General features: G+C 47.1%; 1 protein-coding gene across 2 annotated transcripts in view; it reads left to right on the top strand.

Moving 5' to 3' along the window:
* ZFHX3 (zinc finger homeobox 3) overlaps nucleotides 1-17124 on the top strand; it is a gene marked incomplete at its 5' end in the record, with an annotated part of 112579 nt that overhangs the window by 31404 nt on the left and 64051 nt on the right. For both annotated transcript variants that reach the window (XM_084294725.1, XM_084294724.1), the window contains one exon: nucleotides 4188-4419. In XM_084294725.1, coding sequence (XP_084150851.1) covers nucleotides 4188-4419 — 232 coding nt within the window. The remainder of the gene's footprint in view (nucleotides 1-4187; nucleotides 4420-17124) is intronic.

The following is a 17124-nucleotide window of genomic DNA, read 5'->3' as shown; positions in this document are numbered from 1 at the left end:
GGTGACTGGTTCTGCTGGCCGTGGGTGCTTGCAGGAAGACGTAGGAGCGGTGCAAGTCCACGGCAGTGCTCCCTTCCACAGCTTTTGTCACCCCTCAGCAGTTTTTTGGCTCCATCTTCCTCGCTTGCATCTGTCACATCTGTCAATTCTGTTAAATCATTATTAATTTTACCCATGCAAGCAGAATAGTTGTCGTCCCGAGTTGAGTGGTAAGAGGAATGCTACATGGGGGGGAAGAGACAATTTGATTTCTGATGCAGTTCACGTTCATGTGTTCACAAGCTTTGTGTGTTCACGCTGCCATAGGAATTGAGCCCTTTACATGGTGGCTGTAATCACCTTGATGCAGAAGAGCTTTCAAGCAGGCATGGATTTGACTTCTCTTTAAATGTAAAGTACATACAAAAGTTTTTAGAAATTGGACAAAGTAGTAAGCATTACATACAGAAAACACCTACAAAGGTATCCAGCGGGAGAGTTTATTACTTGTGTGGTGGTAGCCACATGAATCCTTAGTTCTCGTTAAAATGGTCTCGTCTCTGAAAAGTTAGTCCAAATACATGGCGTGGGGGTGAGAAGGGCTGCCTGCAGCCAGACAGATTAACGCAGCTGTTTCATTAAATTCCACGATCATTGAAACATACTGTGGGTGAAAAAGTGCTAGATGGGGAAAAGATAAATGATAAAGTAAACAAAATTTGGGGTATATGGAAGATGGAGGTGGAGAGGAAGAAAAATGGAGTATAGCATCATTCCTTAGTTTGTTTAAAAAATGGATTTCCATAGTCATATGCTACGAGCACTTATCATGCTATTGTTTATGAGAAGAAAACAATTCCAAGCCAGATGTTAGCAAGCAGGGGCTGGAGAGGCAGCCCATCAGTCTGGCATTGGTCACACGTCCCAGTGCCCGCGTGCTCGCGCAGGTGTCTCCTGCCCTGCTCTGCCCCTTCTCCTGCTTCTCTGCTTCCTGAGCCAGCCCCCGTGCTGGCGGGCTGTTGGCAGCCCTGCGCTCCGATCTGTGTGTGTGTGTGTGTGTGTGTGTAGCCACCTCCCAGATAAGCACAAATTTGTTAAGCTGTCTTCATGTCCAAATCCCCTGACTAGGCTGCTTTTTCAAGCCAAGCCCAGAAAGCAGGGAAGGTGGGGTGGTTAGGCAGTACTTCCTCAGCCGGTCCGAAACGCTAACGTGGTGCTGGTTCGGGGCAGGGCTGGAGCCGTCCTGGCTGCTGGCAGGCGCGTGGCCGCGGGAACTGGTACTCCTCAGGGCAGGGTCTGTGGTAAAGGTTTGGGGGGAAACAAGGTAAGATTATGGCAAAGGAAAGAAATTGGGTCTTTGAGTAAAATCCTTCTTCGTGAGAGCACAGCTTTGCACGGAGATCCGAGCATTTCCCCAATGGAAGATGGGCCGGATTTGGTATGATTTGTGTGTCGGGATAGGTGTTGTGAGCGGTGCGGCGGTGCGCTGCAGTCAGTGTACGAACAGCCCTTGTCCCCCTGGGAAGCTTTACTTGTGAGCCGTATGGTTTCCATCAGAGCGTTCTTCTGTCTGTTTCTGATTTAAAGTGGAGCTTTGACTAAACCTGATCAATATTTTGCATGCCATGCGTGAAGAACCAGATGTTGGAAGTTTCCTATCACTGAAAGGGAGGGGGGTGAAGACCCCACTCAGACTTGCAGAAATCAATGTTCTCTGACAGAAGTTGGTTGGTTTTCTTAGGAACAATGTATTTCTTTGATTTTCAAGTTGATTTGTCTTCTAATGAAGTCCTGGTTTCATATTTTGAACTTGTTTTCTGAGGTACGGGTAAATTCTCACAATGGGGAAGATCAGTTATTGCCCATCATACCAGTACGCTTACTGGCTGGTGTTTCATCATTTCCAGTAGCTTGCAGCAAGTACTTCCTCCTGTGTCTGGGCTCACTCTGGCCTCTGCTGAAAGACAGATGCAGATCCTGAGGTAGATGTGCCGTACACATTGTGGTCTTGGTGGTTTTGGCATCTCTGTGTCTCCACTACTCCAGCATAAGAGGCTCCTGGACGTAGCTCATATCCGTGGAGTGGGAGCAAAAGAAGAACAGAAAATGAGACACATCTATTAAACTGTTTAAAATAAATGTTTTCCTAAAATCGTCCTTTAAACCAGAGCAGTTCAGGCTGTGCTTCTGGTTCCCACAGAGACCACGTCCTTGCTATTTCCTTGACCCTGTGACCAGATTTTTCTGTAATTGCTCACCAGGGGTTTCCCGTGCCTTCTTGCAGAAGAGCTACTCCTGAGCTCTTTCGCACTTTCCAAGCCTCAATGTGCTGTCGGTAGGACTAGGGCTTCCCCGATGTGTGTCTCAGCTGAAGGAAGGAAGCAGAGGTAGTGTGTCTGCTGGAGCAGAAGCTCCAACCCACGGGAAGATGGGACAGTGGGGAGATTTTATTGCAGAAATTGGATCTAACGGAGTAGAACAAGGCTGGTTAAGCTGGGCCAGGCGAGCCAGTCGTGTAGCTTTTGTGACTGTCTCTCTAACCTTGGCTTTTTATGTCTTAAGCCATTGCTCTGTTTCTGGCTCAGGAAGAGGGTAATGCATGCAAACAATAGAAATAAGAGGAAGAAGTAGTTCTTATGAGGGAAAACAGCAAAAAAATCTTTTGAGGGCACCAGTGGGATTAGTGCCCTGGTGGATTCTTCAAATATTACAGTGAATTTAATTAAATACATCGTGATCCCCAAAGAGGCTAGTCTAATTAGCCAGATCTAGAATACATTTATTCTCTTCCCTCGCACTTCCAATCAGAAGCCTCAGCATCAGCGCCTATCCTATTTTTAATCATTCCTAGACTCAGAGGGCTCTCCTTCCTCCGTGTTAGCTAAGCATACAGAGCTGGGTAATATGTCTCTAGTCTTATCTTAGCTGTAGCTGAGATAATACGCTTCAGAAATTTTACCAGAAGGTCCTGGCTGCACGTAGACAATATTTTTGATTGACAAGCCTGGAGATCATATCCAAATCACCCTACTTATGTGCCTTGAGTGAAGCGTGTGGTGAGGAAAGAGTGTCATGAGGTGACTCAGGGGATGGAAAGGTCTTGAGGTTGGATGGTAAGAGCTGACGTGGATTATTTCAGAGCTGTAACACAGGTATGTGGTGGAAACACCAAACGGCGGTCACTGAGGAGTCTTTGATGTCGTTTGACTTTGGTATCCATTTCTCTTCTCATTGCAACAAGCCCTTACTGTGGGAGTCAGGAATGCTACTGGGCAATCTCTGGGAACAGCCGTGGCAGTACCCAAACTGAGGGGGAGCGGCTGTGCTCTGTCTGCCAGCGTAGCTGTACGCAGTGAATTCTTCCCTGTGGTTTTGAGAAATAATTGCTGCATCCTTGGGATCCGTAACATAAAATAGTTAACTCATTTCCCTAGCAGTGTGGACCACTGTGCTAAGCAACTGATAGATTTTTGTCAAACAATCAGGGCGTCATACTCTCAAATTAGCTGTATTGGCTGTGATTGCACAGTTTTGGAGGGTGACAAGTGGTTTTCCCAAGCGCTGACCTCCTGTGGTGACTGCCAGCTGCGCGCTTACCGTTGGTTTTTCAGTCTGGGTTGCTGTCAGGACTGTCTTCTGGGCCAGACTGCTGCTTGCTTCCAGATTTGAGGGAGTGAAACCAAAACTCCAGGGAGCAGAGCGCCAGGTGGTAGGATGGCACACGCTCCGTGCTCTGCTTCCATACACTGTTTTCAGGACCTCTCTGTGTAATGGGTTCATTGCATTCTAAAATTGCTTTTATTTTATCCTTCTTGGTTTCCAGTGAGGATTTATTAAATTTAACTTTATCTGTTTGACGTGAGGTTGGATGCCCTCCCAGGATAAGCTTTAAATATGAAAGGATTAGCCATGTGTATGTTGTGAATAGTTGTTAATGCTGGATCTTGTATCTTCTTTCACTGAAGATGATCTTGCCTATCTCAATTTTTTTTTCCTGTGCTCAATTCAGTGTGTTATGTTTTTCTCGCTTTTTAAGTGGGAGAGTGTGTGGTGTCTTGAGAATAAACAGTCTTGATCTCACTGTTTCTTTTTCAAAAAGTGTTTTTTTACCTAATTCCCAGGTTGCTTTTAGCAATTTGCAGTGGACTAACCCAGAGAGATTGGAGATGATGCAGGAAATTCACATCTCTCTACTTTGTTCTTCACAGCACCTTCAGCATCATGAGAGCGGGGTTGAGGGTGAAAGCTGCTATTATCACTGTGTCCTCTGTAACTACTCCACCAAGGCCAAGCTGAACCTTATCCAGCACGTACGCTCCATGAAACACCAACGGAGTGAAAGCCTGCGTAAGCTGCAACGCCTCCAGAAGGGTCTCCCCGAGGAAGAGGAAGACTTGGGACAGATCTTCACCATCCGCAAGTGTCCAGCTGCTGATGCTGGTGAGTGCTGCTTCTCTTGCACGAACAGCATTGGGCTCCCAGCCCGTGTGTGTCAGTATTTGGCTAGCAGCATTAGGCTGTCTGCAGAGTTTCTTGGCGAGCTCGGCAACTTTCTTGTTTCTCCTCCCTGTTGTGGGGTTGATGCTTCATTAATAATATGTTATAGAACATGTCCTGAAGCATGACAGGACCCCCATTGTACCTACAGTGTCAGGGATTGCTCTGCATCATTGGGCTTATGGTTGGTGGCTCTGAAGCACTGCCTAGTTATACACATGCTTCATTTCATACTCGCAGATAATTTTCTCAGTTCCAGTAGGGTTAAATGTAAGTTTGACATGTAGAGAAGTGTATGTTCAGGTTATTGTTTTAAACTGTGGAATATTATGTGTCTAAAGATACAGCAACATACGGACAATTCTAACAGATCAGTGAACTATAATTTCTGTAGATATTTTTCATTGTGTCAGGTGACGTCTTGAGCACCACTGCATTCCTGTCCCAGCTTGTTTGTTGATTTTTAGTCTGTCAGTCACAATGGATCTTGAGGAGCTGGTTGAGAGGGGTGAGTGAAAGAAGGGGCAGATGTGGCAAATGGGTTTGCCAGTTTTCTGCATCTCCTCTTGACAAGTGGAGACATGGCATGGGGCAAGCACTTGCTCATGGAGAAGGGACATAGAGTGGGGAAAGAGAGCTGTGAATCTAACAGAAAATGTGCCCTAATGGGGATAGTTAGTGTGAGCAAAACAGAAATTACATTTTGTTTAATCATTTAAAGGATTCAGAAGCTTTTTATGTTAGGAAAAGTCAAGATCTCATAAAGTCCTCTTTGGAGGGAGGAGGAGAGCCTGCCCAAGAAGGCTGGCAGGTGTGTCAGGTATAGTGCTGGAGCGGGGGGATGCAAATGGAAGTCATCACAACCGTCCTCTGAGCTGCAGCCAGGCTGATCCATGACTGCTGTGGAAGTGGCTTTTCTTACAGAAAGGTGTTCTGAGGAACTGGTGTTCTGCAATTAATAGCCATAGTGAGAGACAAGGAACCCGGATGTTTTTTTTTATTAGGAATTAAATTCAGTCTCATGGAAAAAAGTGACCGGTCCATGAACTCAGAGGCCCAGTGGAGTTAAGTGCATGGAATACGCGTTCCCAAAGGTCGCAGTGACAGGGACAGCGCGCTGTAGTTGCTGCACCGTGCTGGAGGGGACTGCAGCTCTTACAGCAGTTCTGCTTCTCCATGATGCTCCACTTAAAAAAAAAAACATATTGACCAGTATTGTATGGTTTGTGAGTTTCTTAAAAGGAATAGAGAGGAGACACCATCTGTGCCCTTTTGTGACACACAGAACAGTCTTGAAACTCTCTGTTTATACTTGCTTTTTACTTCAGAAATTTCCACCCCCCCCCCCCCCCCCATATGTCTGCCAGGATTATGGCATTGCAGATACTGAGACTGCAGAAGCTGACTAGCTGAGAAGAGTTTGTCAACCATTTTAAGAGTTTGTTGTTTTGTTTTGTTTTTTTTAACTAAAAGTCTTGACTGATCACTAAAAGGGAATCTCAGTTGGAAAATACTTCACTTTTTCAAATGGCTTGAGATAATTTCCTTTAAGCCTGTTGTGTTGTTTTTTGTTTTTTTTTTAACAAAAAATGAATTACAAAAAGGCAGCAAGAAGAGGCCAGAGGCCAGGGCATGCAGCGGGATCACTGCTGGCACACCCGAGGTGCTCAGCACGCCGCTCACCGCAAGCGACACTGGCCTGGTGCAGGCCACACCTGGTTTCTCAGGTTGGGTTTATTTGGTGCAGTTTCTTCAAGAACAAAAAGATCTGCTCCAAACGGGCTGATCCTTCCTTTTTTTTTTTTTTTTTTCTTTTTCCTACAACTTTCAACCTTGCAGTGCTGTAAAATGCTGCTGTTACTTATTGTTTAGCTGGCTGTGGTTATTCTGCCGCAGTGATGGAGAGCAGGAGCAGACACGTACCTACGCTTTCCTGATGGGTTTGCTTTGTCTCGGTTTGAAGTTTGTCCATGTGTTTGGCCACCACGCACATGGCACATGTAGTGCAGCCGCTCAGAAGAGCAGCGTGCCGCTGGGGGGGCTTCGCTCCCATCCCTCCCGCACACGGTGCTGTCAGAGCAGGACATGCTCTTTCTCCCCGAGCAGGGCTGCAGCTCTGTTTGCAGCTTGCTCTCTGCACTTATTCCTCTTGTATAATACGATGCTGTCTCTACTGTATCCCTCTTATGTTTTTTATCCTCTTTTCTGTGGGCTAGGCAGACTTTCCTCAGTGCTTTTTGATGAGAAGTCTCTTGTGATAACTGATAACACGAGAAAATCTTTCCTGTGTTTCAGACGCCTTGAGTAGAATGTGCTTTTCTGATCTGTGACACTTCGCTGTCGATGGGGCCCGCAGGGAGAGTGACTTTTTTCCTGGTTTGCTGCATTACAAGTGTAGTAGTTTGTTTTGATGCCTGCTATTACTCCCCGGTAATCATCGTTGTGATTCTCTCTCCCCTTCTAGTTAATTATATTTGTTTAGAATTCGTTTCCCCTACACATACAGTAGTAGCAGCTTTCATTTTTTCCACAGCAAGTCCCCTTTTGTTACCACCGATCTTGCTGTGGACTCTTAAAGCATTTTACTCCTTGCAGCTCATCTGCCTTCTGCAAAACCTCCTTGTGGATGGTGGCCCAGCCCTGCCCAGGGCCTCAGCAATGTCCCTGCACGATGCTCGTGGCAGAGCAGCTCCCTTCCAGGCCTTTCTGTGCAGGTGCTGCGTGGCCGTGGCAGTGCTGTGCAGCCTCGTCCCGCTCCTGGTGCTTTGGTCTGCTGCAACTAAGAGAAGGCGGGCAGGTAGGGTGGTGGTGCACGGGGTCCCGAGTTCCCAGGAGGTGATGGGCTCCAGCCGGCTGCTTCCAAGGGAGGCCCCAGGCAAGCTGCAACCCACGGCGAGGTGCTGGCATCCCCCTGCTGAAGTGAGCACGTGGCAGCCAGCATCGTGACCTCTGGTGCTGGAGATCTCTGTGGCTTTGCTAGAAGTGCTGAAAGATCCTTCACCGCTTTTCTTCTTCCCCTAAATTCTTCCAACTTTTGCCAGTCTCCTCATCTCTAACTTTACATAAAGCTGTTGGTTACAGCAATAAAAGGTAGCTTAGCCCTTTCGTTGTAGCCTTTCGTAAATGGGACTGCGTGGACCAAGTAAGTCGAGTGGCGTTGTTCCCCTTCCCACTCTGTCCTCCTTTGCCCTGTGGCAGGGACAAGGTGCCAGGGTTAAACGCGTGTCTGTGTGTACTTAACGCGCTGGCGTGTGCAAGTGTGTAGGGAAAAGCATTGCTGTCTCTGGGGTGGTACGTAGATATTTGCTTGTATAGAAGCATCTCAATCTGTTGGAAGAGAGTGTCTGATCATACCTTAATTAGTCCTCTAACAATCTGCAAAGGTCAGTGCCAATTGCCTGTTCATTTACATTTGTAATTGTGATGGTTCTTGATTGCACATTAGTTGCAACTCATTCCCTCCCACCCCTCAGAAAAACACATGCAGCAGTCTAAGCGGCAGCCTTGTAGACACAAGGACCTTTGTCTCTTTGCTTGTGCCAGCAGCACAGCCTTCACTGAAACTTTTGTGTCCTTTATGGAAAAGAGCTTTAGAAGCTACACTTCACTTCCAGTAAAGGGATGATGAAGTCATTGGCAGGGAAATTATATGGACATCAAGCAAAAAACCCAGTCCTCCTTGAACTCAATAATTAAAGACAATTAAACTTTTCTGCTTGCTCTGAGAAGTGTGCTAATTATGCAGGAGACAGGGAGGTGGGCCCAGGCTGGACGTTCGGCTGTTTTGTTGATCAGAATGAATACAGCTTTAGGGGTGGGAGTTTGTTTTCCTCTATGGGGTATTTTTGGACATCTATTGCTGTAGTATCTGGGCTGCTGCCACTGCAGATGTCAGCCCCTAGCTGCAGAAGCATCTGTATAACGTTACCCATAAGCTAATTGATTTTTAATGATGGGGGGGTTAGGAAAAAACATAATATAAAAAAAAAAAAAAAGCTTCTCAAGATGTAGGGATGAATGCACTTATGACTCATTAGATAATGATAGAAATAAAAGAATGAAACAACCTGCAGCAAATTTTCATTCTGGCTTTGAAAGTGTTTCCTTCTAGAAGGCATCAAGCACAGGCAGCCCGTTGTATAGCTCAGGCAACCGTGTATGGAGCAGCCAGCCCGGAGCAGGACTGCTGCTTCGCCTCCTGCGCACAGCCAGCTCACCCCATCGCATTGCTCTTTACATGAGACGTGGATTTGTTACAGCCCCAGTAGCTGGGCCTGTTTCTCTTTAGGCAAGTGCTGCTCATAATTAATGTTTCCTCTTTTACCTGTTCCTCCATCTCCCTGTGCTCTCTCTTCCCATCGCTGTCCTCTGTGGGAGGAGCAGAGCAGGGTTTGCCCGCTCTTCGCGCTGTGTAGGACAGCGCTCTGTCGGGGGTCTGTCCGGGGGTCTGTCGGGTGTCTGTTCCTAACCCAGGACGGGTGCTTCCTCAAGCTGCGTGGGACAGGGTCAGCCTGAAGTCAGGAGAAAGTCCTGCTGCTTGCATCGAGCTTGACCTGAGCTGAGGCCCCTCAGGTGGCAGCACCTTGTGCTTGGGTTTAGCAGAATAACTAGAAGCAGAAGGGGCGGATGAAGCTTAGTCAAGAGATGGTGTAGTCTCTTGTCCAGGAATTTTGTTTTGATCGTCCTCTTTGAATCTCTAAAGAGAAACAGAGATTTTAGTAGATTTAAATGCAGATAATAATACGGCACGGACAAGGAGTTTTGGTAAAAGCAAGCTCTGCAGTTCCTCTGTGGCTAGGATGGCAGGAGGTGTGCACGTGGAGGAGAGGTTCCTGCCCTGAGGTGCCAACCAACACTGGAAGGTAAGCATGTTGTCCAAGGAAGGAGCAGAGTGCAGCATGGAAAAACGGTGCACCTTTCTCGGTTTTCAAGGTATTTTGAATACCGCAGTCTGGATGTAATCTATGTGACTGGTGAAAATTCTTAAAAATAAATAAATAAAACATGGCAAGTAAGCTCCAAAAAAGTCAAATTTTGTGATCTTTACAGTTGTGCTGGAGGCCATCACAGAGTTTTGCAGTAGAAATAGGATAACTTGTAGAAGCCATGTAATATTTAGTGGGAAAAGCTGACCATATCTCAACGCTGTGAGTTATCCCGTAGACTATTTTGCAAAGGTAAAAGAGTATCTTCTATTCAGTGGGGTTGTAGATGGCTTTTCCTAGCACCATATGCTTCTGGAGAACTTTTGTCCTTTTGGACATGGGAGTGTTCCCCTGATGACGAGGCTAAGTCAGCCAGAGATACCATTTGTAGTTTTTGAAAAATTATTTTCCTGGGCTTATATAAGGGCATGCTGCAGTCTCCTCATTGCACTGCTGAGAAACATCCCTTATGTTGGACATACTGCTTCAGCAATTCTACTAGTGTCTGCCAAATCCTGAGTAGCATCTTCTTCCAACACACAAAGTCATTGTTAGGCGTCCTTGCATGTGAAGAACGAGGGCAGGCTCTCTGGAAGCAGTTGCTGGACTCAGCCAAGCGCATTCAAAGGGCCTTTTGTTTGGACAGGAAAGGGGCTGGAGCATGGTGTCAGCAGGAGGATCGCTGCCTGCGTGTCTTCCCTTGCCCATCCTGGTCTTGCAGGAATGTCCACGGTGCTCACTATGCAGCAAACAGCAAGGAACTGGCCGCTCTCCCCACCCTGATCAGGTTGATTGCAATTATCTAGAGGAATAGCTTTACTGTACGGCTGTGTGCAGAGCTCCTGGGAGATGGAGGTACCCCACTGCTCCTGCTTTTTGCCTTCCCCTGTCCCATGAGCAGAGGTGGGTGCACTGTCCCTTCACGTGTTGCTCATATTTCAATACTGAGCCTTCCAAAAGGCTGCAAACTGAGACGAGGATGTGAATTTCTAATGAACCCAGTATGTAAATAAACATAGCTAAAGCTGTTGCCAGATGAGAAAATCCCATGTGGTTTAAAATAGTAGTTACCAGGCTCAGCGTGGTTTTGTCTGTGGTGGTTGCAGACTGCTGGATGCATATGTTTCTTGCTCCTCTGTTTTTACTCTGAGACGTGTGAAAGACTTTGCTAATGCTCCGCTTTCCTAAAAGCGGTTTCTGTAACTGCACCAAGGATACGAAGGCATTGTCGCTGGGAGGGAGGTGGTGGTAAATGGGAACGGAAGCAAGTTCCCACGTGATCGGGAGCAGATTTGTTATTGAAAGACTCAGGATGCGGTTTGCAGTATGAAGAGGCTTCTCTTAGACAAAAAGTTTCTATTTAGCAGAAGGGAGTCTTGATGTGAGCCACGTTTCCCTGTATAAATTTATGACTCAGAACAAAATGTTACCCTCGTCCTCGAGGCCAAAGCCGCTGCTCTTTGAATTTCCCCCTCTCTTACTCAAGCTCTTTAGTTCCTCCCTTTACTTTCCTTAGTGGCCATGCCCTGTACTTAGGAATTGTGATCAGCTCATCTGTAAAATGAAGTGAAGCAAATTGTGGAGAAAGAGGAAGGAGGTCTTCCATGGAAATCGTTGGTGAGGGGAGCCCTCCTCTTATTTTCTCACCTTGAAGAGTGGCAAACACATGAGGCATTTCTCATTCACAGTCATTGAGCTGGAGTAATTATAAATGTTACATGTTACAACAGGGATGTGACTTGCTCCTTTGGAGTGGATTTCCACAATTGTAGTCTCCATACTTCCAGTAGAACTTTAAGACTTTGGAAATTAAAATTGGTAATGCCTGATGATATTTCTCCCTGCTTGAAATAACCCAGGTTTATTAATATGTGATGTCCTGCACTTGGTCTCAAGTAAACAAGCTGTGGTCATTACTGATGCTGGAGAAACATGCGTGTTGCTCTCCTCCATCTGATGGAGGTAATGGAGGGTTTCAGAAAGGAATAATGAGTTTGTTTTTATAAGCCTCTCTCCTCTTTTCCATCGGACATAATTGCGCACAGCAATTAAAAACTTCCCAAAGCAGATTACATGTAGAGTGTCTGCCAGAGAACAGCATGCAGAATGAATCCTGCAGTGTGCACGCAGCCAAACGCACGCTACGGCTCGGCTCTGCTGGTGCCGCACAGGTTCACCTGGTCGGAACATCTGACGGTGCAGCCCTTCCTGGCAGCACGACAGCCCCTGCAGTGGGCTAGGGAAGAGCAATGTGCAAGGTGCGTGTTGAGGAACTTGGTATCAAACTTCCCATCTACTGCAAGCAAGAGTTCCAAAATGAAGTTTTGCGTGCCATCTCCTCCGCTGCCTTCCTCCCTTATCACTGGAGGAGTCCTCCTGTCTCACGCCGCTACCAGTCTCCCTCTCCTCCTCAAAACTGGATTCCTCCCTGGTGTTTGAACTCATTTCACGTGGTTCCCCTTGCCATTTCCAGGCTTGTCCTTGATTGACACATTTAATAATCTGCCAACCAACATGACAATCTCAGCTCCTGTGTGCAAACATCAAATGCTGCCCAGCTTCATTAGCTTCTCTCAGGCTTTTTACCTCACTCTCTCTCCCCCTGCAACCCAATATTGTCTTTTCCCAATATGTTATCTGTAAACCCCTGAAGGCAGCAGCCTGCTCAGGCTTTGTTTCTGAAGTGTTGCATGTAAATGCAACCAAATCATTGGTGTATAAAGCATCAGAGGAGTGCTCCGTGAGCAGCCTGGTCTCAGCAGGTACTTGAGAGCAGGCCAGAAAGGCCACTGGGTGCCTGGTCGCGTGCACCCAGCTTTCTAGGCTGGGGGCTGTTTCCTACAGTGAGGGTGTGCAATGGCTTTATTGTCTGAAGAGGAAATCCGTTTCTGTCATCTCGTCCTCAGACACAGGGAGTAAGACAAGCTATTGTCCTGTTTGAGAAAACATTCACCCACGGTGCAATAACATACGTGAAATAGCAAGAGAGAGGAAAACAGCTCTTGGCGATATGTATGTTAAGCTGATTAAATTTGCAATTCTCCTTTACTGAAGCATTTCTGATCTCTGTGCCAACCCCACCAAATACCCCCACATGCAGGATTATCATCTTGTTTTCCAAGATCTCATGTCATGTGCGTTCATTTAAAACGGGGGGACAGCTTGTTGCTTTCCCCTTTGTTGTTCTGATGAACCTTGGAATTTTTTAATTTTTTTTTGTGGATTGAATGGCTTAAGGAACTTCTACCTTTTCCAGCAAGTTCCTCATGGGAGTCACCGTGTTTCTGTGCTGGGTCTCTCCTCTAGAGTGTGTGTTCGGAGACCAGGCAGGTAGCAAGCTCTCTCCGTTATGGACAGAGAGTAAGGTTGAAACTTACAGTTCTGCTTTAGTTTTTTGTCACTTTAATGGTTATCAAAATTCAAAAAATATACTACTGGCAGCCAAAGGTCAGGATTGCTGCAGACAGTTCTCTTGGAAGGTCTAACAATGTGAGGATAGAGCCACGTGTATAAGTAAGTAAGTCCCTTTGGAAGCCTGATTGGACTTCTCTGTCTTGGCGTTATTCTGTAGCATAATTTATAACCGTTCCCTGCTTCTGTGCATTCCCCTGCCCAAATTCTGAATGCTGTTCCAGTGGCATCTTTCTGTCTTTGTGCTCATGGGACATCATGGGACTGTTGAGGTCTGGTCTGGCGTCAGAGAACACAGGCATAAAGTTTGTTCCCCTTTAATATCTGGCAGAGGCAGATTTCCTTTGTTATTTATTTTTTGGGTTGGTTTTGAGTTTAAAGTAAAAAGCAGTTGTGCCCTAGCTCTGTTTTGACCAACCAGCAGCGTATAGATAATCTCTAAAGGATATGAAAGGTTTAATCATTTTAATTTTGTTTTTATTAAAGTTTATCATGACTTTTTCATGTGCCCCTGGTAATGCATTGGGGGGGGGGTAACAGAAATCTACACAAACCCCCAAGCATTCGCTTAATGAAACTCTCTAATGGGAGGCGCCTGGCGGGAAGGAAGTGGTTAGATAGCTGGGCTGGGGAAGGCAGACCAAAGGCATGCTGTAATATCACTGAAACGTGGCAGGAATCTCATAAACTCCCCATCTAGCTCCAGCAGACACTTGTCATTGGGAGCTCATGGCTTTCATTAAGCAGAAAGAGAGGAAGCTCTGACGGCTGACTTGTTCCAGAATGTTTTTCTTGTTCAGCTGCATCTTAAAGCCCTTTCCACTTAAGAAAAGTAAAGGGAAAAACATCACCAGATGCTGTAGTAAAGTGCTGGGAAGATCTCGGTCCCTCCTCTGCTCTTCAGTTTTCTCCCCATCAAAACAAACTCTGGAGCCAGACTGAAGCCAGGTTGTCAGCAGATTCTCTCCTGAGTTCAGGCCAACAGCTGTTTCCTCTGGGACAGACGAGCTGTGTCCTGAACCTGCCATCTCGCTCCTGGTCACCAAAAGCCCTGCTGCTGGCACCAGCTGCACCTTCTGCTTCTCTCCTTCTTCACCCTTTTCCCCTCTCGCACTTTTAGAATAGGGAACTTCTGTCCTGGGGACTTACAGGTGGTTGTTGCAGTGGTGCTGGTTCAATTCAAGAGTGAAGAACTCCTTTTTTTTTGGAGTAAATCAGTAAACCCATGAAAACGTTACAGGTTGAATGGTTGTAGGTAGCACAACCCTGTCCCACGATGTGTTGGAGAAGGGTTAGACATCAGTGTGAGCAACATGGGATTCATCAAATTCAGCTCATGGTTAAAGTCTCTTCTGCACAGCCATGCTGCTTCTGTTCAACCCTTGCACTTGGTCAGGTAGGGTGTCTAACGGAGCTCCCTGCCTTGACATTCAAGTTGCGAGGGGAAAAGGAAAGCTGGAGCTCCAGCACACGATATTGCTGGTTCCTTGGTGCCTCTGTCCTGCTAATTTGCCCAATAACGCATTAGGTTGGGGCAGTGGCAGAAAGAAAAATTCTTAGTCACGTTCAGTTGGAGAGAGGCTTTCTGTTAAAAGGAAATGAGGATGTTCAACTTGCTTATAAGTAAACAGTGTGCTAGGGTGAGGAGGGGCTGCACGAGGGAAGGCTCTGCCCGTCAGGCTTTGTGTTCGAGTCCTCGCCGAGGAGCTGCGGTATGGCAAGGTCCAGCAGCTGGGCTTGGCAGTTGCTGATTACTGGACGTAATTACTGACACAGAACAAGAACTCTGTTTCAAACCAACTGCCTTGCCTGACTCCGTGCGAGGCAGAGCAAACCTCCAGGCTCTCCCGTCAGCGCTGCACATGCTTCCTGGGTTTTGCTCTGCTCCCCGTGTGGAGGCGCAGCCGTGCCCCATTACGGCGTCCGAGTGTCCTGCGAGGCTCAGCGACCAGACCGGCCTTCCTGGCCTCCTGCCGCCTCCCCGCTTGTGCAGCCCCAGCGCAGAAGCGTGCTGGGCCCGTGCCAGGAGGAGAGGTAGGAAATGGGAGCAGGACCCTAGCCTGCCAGATGGTACTGCAGGGTTTGCTGCAGCTGACAGTGTTCCACCCACACTTAATTTTGGTCTCTGGTGTCAGCAGCGTGGAGCCTCACCTAATGACTTCTGAAGAGTACTGGCAGGTTTGGGAGCGTGGTACTCAGCCATTTCGTCTCCCCTCAGTCGTGCAGACGCACCCTTAAGTAGTGTCAGAGGCTGAGACGGTTTCCGTGGGATGGGATTTGCACGGCAGCACCGCTTTAAGGTGGTCGAGTTTCCAGTAGCCCCATCCACGCGGCTGTTTCCTGCCCATCTGCACATGTCGTCAGTAATGAACCTTCCTGGCTGTTTGCTGTGATGGGCCAAAAAATGAAAGTTGTGCTTGAAGCCAGATGTCTTGTGCAGACTCATGACCGTGTTCTGAGACTGCTGCTGTTCTTTGGAGGTTCAGGGTCAGGAACTGGGTTGAAGCCTCTGTGATGCTGGTGCCAAAGCCGTTCAGAACCAGCCACATCCCGCAGTTTTCTTTTTAGAGCAAGCATCAGCAGGGCATCAGGAGGCGGTGGGCAGGAGCTTGCCAACTTGAGGGGGCCCCAGGCCTGTCCCTGAGAGCCTCGCTCAGTAACTGGTAGCTCATACGTCGCATTTTGGCAGGACACTGCTAGGTAGAAGTGCCAAGCTTATTTACTAAGTTTTTATTGTAGCACAGGAAGAACAGGGAAAGAGGATGTGGGATGGTTTCTGTTTCTCAAGGAGTATATGTGCGGGCTGGACGGAGTCTCCTTCAGTGTAGCTGTAATTCTGTATTTTTTCCTAAGCCCTTTTTCCTGAAAACGATGCACTTTTATATGTAAAGGATGTCAGTTTTTCTTAAAAGAGTATCTGAGCCAGTCTAAATGTCGAGCTCTCCCTGAGACTGACGGGGGCACTAACAGATGTCCCCGGGCCATGGCAGTGCGTGCTGGAGAGAGCAAATCCACGCTTCCTGTGAAAGATGAAACTGTGTGGTTAGAATGGATGCACAGGATGCTTCTGCGGAATAGTTTCTGTTCATCACACAGTACGTTTGCGCTGGATTTCTGGTCTCCAGCTCCATCTTTTCATCAAAGTGGAAATTGCAGAGCAAGATCCCTTCATTCCTCCTCCTGTGGTGCTTTTGCACCATGGGTTGGATCCGAATCTGCTTTTGGGTTTTCCAAGAGACCAGGTTCCATTGGCTTCTTGCCGTCAGTGAGAACTCCTGGCCAGGTGTGTAGTGCAAATCACAACGGACAGGTCACTGCACGAACCTCTGAAGGATGTGGTCCAGGGTCCAGAAGCAACCTCCGGGCCTTGGATTAGAAAAGACACTAAGCACACATTAGCATTGTATTTGTCCTTGAAGTTTTAAACATTTTTCATTTAGAGATTATAAAAATGTTGCTAATTTGTTTTAACAGTTCTCAGAGATGTTAAAAGATGGGACTGAGACTCCAGAAATCTGAACAATGTCAGGGTTCTGGCATAAATTGATGGAAGAATGTCACTTCTCCATTTAGGGTTTCATCCAGGGAACGAGAATATCTGCTTACTCTTCAAATTGGTTGTGAAACTGAATTCCTTGAGCTTTGCCGTGTGCTTTTTGAAAGCTGGACAGGAGAGGTGGAGTCCCTTCTAATGGTCTTTCCTTTAGATCTTCTGAGGCAGAAACTTGCCCTTCCAAGTGCCAAACACTCAAGGAGAGTACTCCCAGGCGAACCATTTCTTGTCCTAGCCAGAGCAGTCTTCTGTCACAACTGGTCAGCTGAAGCAATTCCACGAGAGAAAGCAAGCATGAAAGAGCCTTTCCAGACTCTCACATCAGCACACTCGTGTGCCATCCTGCTTGAAAGGTGAATTTGAAGCTTGTTGCTGTTAAACATGCTGATTTGGGAGTATGGTGCAGGCTTCATTTCCCTGTACAAGAGAACCATTTAAAAAGGACAGTGCAAATGCACAGAGCCCAGCTGAATGCTGGAAGAGAACATACTCCACCTCCCCCCGCCCCCAAAGAATATTCTCTGCAGAGCATCAATTCCTTTCCCTTCTGCTTCTCTTCTCCCTGTGCTGCTTCTCTCATTCTTCATTCTGCTGCAGGAGCAACAGGTCTGCTGGTCCTTATCTAACTGGCAGGACTGGAGGACAGCATCTGATCTCAATGAAGAAGTGCTGTGAGATCTTTGTTCAGATGAGGCGTTATGAACATGGAGAGTCTTCTCATCCTGCAGCTCATTTTTTAGGAGTATAGGCTTAATTGCG

The sequence above is a fragment of the Netta rufina genome (genome assembly GCF_964035555.1).
Source record: "Netta rufina genome assembly, chromosome: 13".
NCBI lineage: Eukaryota > Metazoa > Chordata > Aves > Anseriformes > Anatidae > Netta > Netta rufina.
This window is presented reverse-complemented; position numbering and strand designations above follow the sequence as displayed.